The following is a 4,302-nucleotide window of genomic DNA, read 5'->3' as shown; positions in this document are numbered from 1 at the left end:
TTATGAAATTTTGAACTGTTAAGCTCAAGAAACTGCAATTGGACAGAAAACGTAGGCGTCACGTCATTGACCCACATACAGTAGGTTAAAGCATGGGCCATCCTAATAAAAAAAAGAAAGTTTAAAGTTTACATAATCATGCAGTCTCATTATTATGGTACATTTTATGGAAATTTCTTTAATTTGTGGTTGTATTATATTGGACTGCAACATATAGAAAGAAGTCTAGTTTATAGATCATTAGTTTGTAAGGAAATACAAAATAAAAGATTTAAAATTAAGTAAGTGAAAATATGTTATGTGTAATATGTTGTAAGGAAGAACAAGACAAAAGGAAAGTAAGAAGGAGATTGTGAAGGTGTTCTTATCTTAAAAGGTCTAACACAAGATCTAAATACACAACGTTTTTGTCCAGTTCCTTAAACTTCTTTTAGAGTTTCTCTACTCTTTTCTTAGACAAACACAAGGTTTGTAAAAAAAATATGAAATGTTCCCATTAGTAAATGGTAATTCCATAATTTATTGACAGCTACAGGAGGGGAGTCAGTGAATTGGTGCTGGGCTGCTTAGTAATCTGATCACTGCATTAATATTGGGCAGAAAAACGACATGTTTACAAATGGTTGCAATGGCAAGACAAACAATCCAATCTTAATGGGAAAAAGGGAGGAGAGGGACAAATTCATATTTCTTGATCACAGATCAGTTCATGAGCAAACGCAAGAAAGTGGCCTGAGGGAAAAGAGAGAAGTCAAAGTTTTTGTTTGCTTTCCTCTGTTTCCCATTCACAAAACCCAAATATCACATTTGGACATTATTTCTTAACTTCTTAATGTGCACGCATTCAGTATGCAAATGTATGTTCTGCTTTTGATATGAGAGGAAGATTTAAAGGAATGAGACTATGGATTTAGGAATGATTTAAACAATGTAAACATGATGTGTGGTTAAAGCTCACTGTTGTGCTGTTGGTTTCAATGTGCAGATGAGAGTGGGGAGAAAGCCTCAGTGCTGAAATGCAGTTAATCACAGCGCGAGCGTTGATTCATCTGTCGTAGAGGCAGTTTGGAAGATGGACTCTATTTACTGCTAAAGCTGTTTGAGGGGCTTTGGGAAGCAGCCATCAATCTCTTGGCTATCTTGAAAAGAAAGAGCCAATGCACAGGCATCAGTTTCAATCACCTCCCAGAGACAGGTGGTATGGTAAGCTGCTGCACAATCGTTCTTTCTTCACTTCCTCCCTTCTTCTCTATCTCAAGGTGAAGTTTTCCCCTCCCTGGGGAACTGTGTTATTAATGTGTTTTATCATAATAATAATATTCCCTAAAAATACACACTGCACCCTGCCCTCTTGCTCCCTTGCTGTTTGGCACCCTGTGTTCCTAATTAGCATCTTCAATTAACCCATGTTAATTGCCAACTGTGGAAAGGTGGAGAACTTGGCAAGTTGGCGCCACAGGGAGTCGTTTTGTAAATGGGTAGTGGTGTAATGTAGAAGTACACAGGTAAAGAGGGCATTGTGGTCAAAAGCTCCATGACTTCAACCTAGCTACTATTTTTTTGTAATACCAGCTCATACATATGTGAAATTTTAAAAGGTGGAAATGTGAATGTTGTTTTAAAATACAAACTGGTTGTGTAGTTTAGCTACAATCACACGTGGTCTTGAACTACAGCTCTCGCTCCCCTTACCATCTGTTTTCATCTGAGTCAGTGGGGCCCATTACCTCTGCAGGGGTCTAATGGTAGCACTTTACCATCCATTGCTGCCTCTTTCTTAATATCATCTTTGTTTTGTTTTGCATCGCAGGGGGTGTTGTCAGTATTGCTCTGCACAATGCAGAACACTTAATGACTGTCTTGATTTGCTGCTGTGAGTCTTCTTTTTTTTAGTCCATTCAAACTGATTACACAAGAGAAGTTGAGCTACCCAATTACTTGTACATGATGTAGACAAACTATTTTGCCAAATGAACTTCCCATCATCACTGGAAGGAGAAAAATATGAAAACGCCAGCTTGCCTTGTTGAAGGACCGGCTTCTCTGCAAAGCATCCGAAGCCCAGTTCCTTAGCACAGAAAAACCAGGCCGTGAATGCAGTCAGCACTTAAGCATAACACCAAGGGAGCCCCCCCGCCCCCCCACAGACTGGAATAAATTGGAGTTGGATGATGTTAGCTGAGCAGAATGGTTTAAGGTGATGTTTTTGAGAAGTGGATGACCAACAGAGGTCAACACTAGCAGCTGACTTCACCAAAAATACAGAAATAGTAACTTCCCTTGCTTCCTTCTGTCCTCTCATTACCAAACTATTACTGCTCTGGCCCCTAAAGGGCTGGCCCCTGTTATTACCCGCCCACCCTGTTTGTGTATGTACGCATGTGTCCATCAAAACTAAATGGAAGCATTCATGTAGGCAATCCCACCTCAGCTCCCTCACCCAAACAACATGTACTTCCTTAGCATCAGAGAACGTTAACTCAGCCTCCTCGCCTTCCTTTACTACATCCCACTGTTGCCTATAGATACTGCTAAAATACTGTTACCATGTGTCATACCTGTACTTCTCTGTGACAGCGTGAATCAGTTGGCTAACATGTTAAGCTTGGGAATGACATTATTTAAAAAAAATTGAAGCTCTTAAATATCTGAAGAGTTTCCGAACATGTTCTGAAAGCTAGGAGTTCATTACAATAGCACTTTTTCTTCTCTGTCTGTGAATCACATTTAATCAGAAAGAAGATTAGCCAGATCATGCTATTTGGACTTTGATTTTTCTATGCCTCAAATCACAATGGTGCGGGCGTACAATCAGTTAGACACTCTGAAAAGAGAGGACGTCTGATTACCTGCAATTAGAACAACATTCCTTGCTTATCATTGGCTAGCTATTGTAGACACTAATCTGAGTGCTGAGTGGTTGAAAATGATCTGGGCACAGGGCATTCTCCGGGCAACAAGGTCGAATGAAAAGAGGATGATTAAAAAGTTCATAATCTAAACCTTTTACTCAGAATTGGACAATTACTTGTACAAACGATGTAAGATGTGCATGTTTGGATGGTTTTCAAGCCAAATATAGGTATATTCCTCAGAGTAATATACTTTATGCGCATCAAGCCAGGAGGGACAACTTTGCATCTATTTGTGCATGCTGAGACCGTAAGTGGCTGCAGCCCGATCCAACCACCAGCCTGACAGTGATGTCTGAGTCAAAATACATCTTGTGTAACTAACAACACGTCAATAACGTTTTTTCCAATAAATCAAGCACCTTGAACATCCTGTGGTTAGTTTCCGGTTAAGAATTAAGTAAAATCCACAACCAGTTTACTGTGTAATTTTGTCTAGTCCTTACTCTGAGGAAGGTGAGGTCCCGACTGCGGTCGATGCTTGTGATCTCAAGGTTGCCCATTACGACTTCACAGTTCTCGTAGTATTTCCTCAGGGTGCGGTACTGCTGCTCCAGGTCTGACAGGGTACTCAGCTTGTTCTCTGTACCAGCACATACTAAGACAGAGAGATGAGAACGTGTTAATACAGCTACAAGATAACAAGAAAGCACCTACAGTATAGGAACAGACATTTCATAAACAAAGAATTAGGCCTGCACGATTCACGGAAAAATTATGAATCACAATTTTTTTGCTTAGAATTGATTCTCTGCCACGATTTTTTTTTTCTCTTAAAGTGTAATGTTTATTGCACACATGTACCATGAGAAAACAAAACAAACTGGCAGTACCAAACATAGATTTAGTTTGGCACCTATAGCACATTGCTCATCACCACAACCCTGTAATAAAGAGAAAGGAGAGCATTGCAGTGCTTGGGAGCGCTTTAAAACTTATTTCAAACAGTCAATGTTTAAAACTCACAGATGAAAGTAGTAGCGTTTGTTATGCAGTTGGCTCATAAAATTAAATGAGAATCAAACTCATCTAAAAATGTTTTTTTTTATTTTTAGTTATTGAAAATTAAATCAGGAAAAGGATGAACTGGGATTGTAATTTTATACCAATTAATCGTACAGGCCTACAAAGAAGTCAGTTTGTGTTTTTGTGTGCCAGGCTTGTAGTACAAAAATTATTCAGAGACAATGTGGTGTAAACATGATCCGATGGACAGGGAGCTGCAAAACCTGCTCAGCTGGCCTGGTCATGTAAGACTAGGAAGTCAGTGGACCTCACTGCACCCCAACCACACCTCACATCACCCCTCTGGGCACATGAAAGCTCTTTAGCAGCTAGCTGGGCTGCTCATTTGACAAGTAATTAAACAAACTCATTTTCACCCATCATC

The 4,302-nt window shown here is 39.7% G+C and overlaps 1 protein-coding gene across 2 annotated transcripts in view; it reads right to left on the bottom strand.

Moving 5' to 3' along the window:
* LOC117952536 (receptor tyrosine-protein kinase erbB-4-like) overlaps positions 1–4,302 on the bottom strand; it is a 317,936-nt gene that overhangs the window by 157,537 nt on the left and 156,097 nt on the right. For both annotated transcript variants that reach the window (XM_034884894.1, XM_034884895.1), the window contains exon 2: positions 3,359–3,510. In XM_034884894.1, the coding sequence (XP_034740785.1) occupies positions 3,359–3,510 (152 nt within the window). The remainder of the gene's footprint in view (positions 1–3,358; positions 3,511–4,302) is intronic.

This window comes from Etheostoma cragini, chromosome 11, assembly GCF_013103735.1.
Source record: "Etheostoma cragini isolate CJK2018 chromosome 11, CSU_Ecrag_1.0, whole genome shotgun sequence".
NCBI classification, from domain to species: domain Eukaryota; kingdom Metazoa; phylum Chordata; class Actinopteri; order Perciformes; family Percidae; genus Etheostoma; species Etheostoma cragini.
The sequence above is the reverse complement of the archived record's forward strand: the minus strand, read 5'-3'. Positions and strand labels throughout refer to the sequence as shown.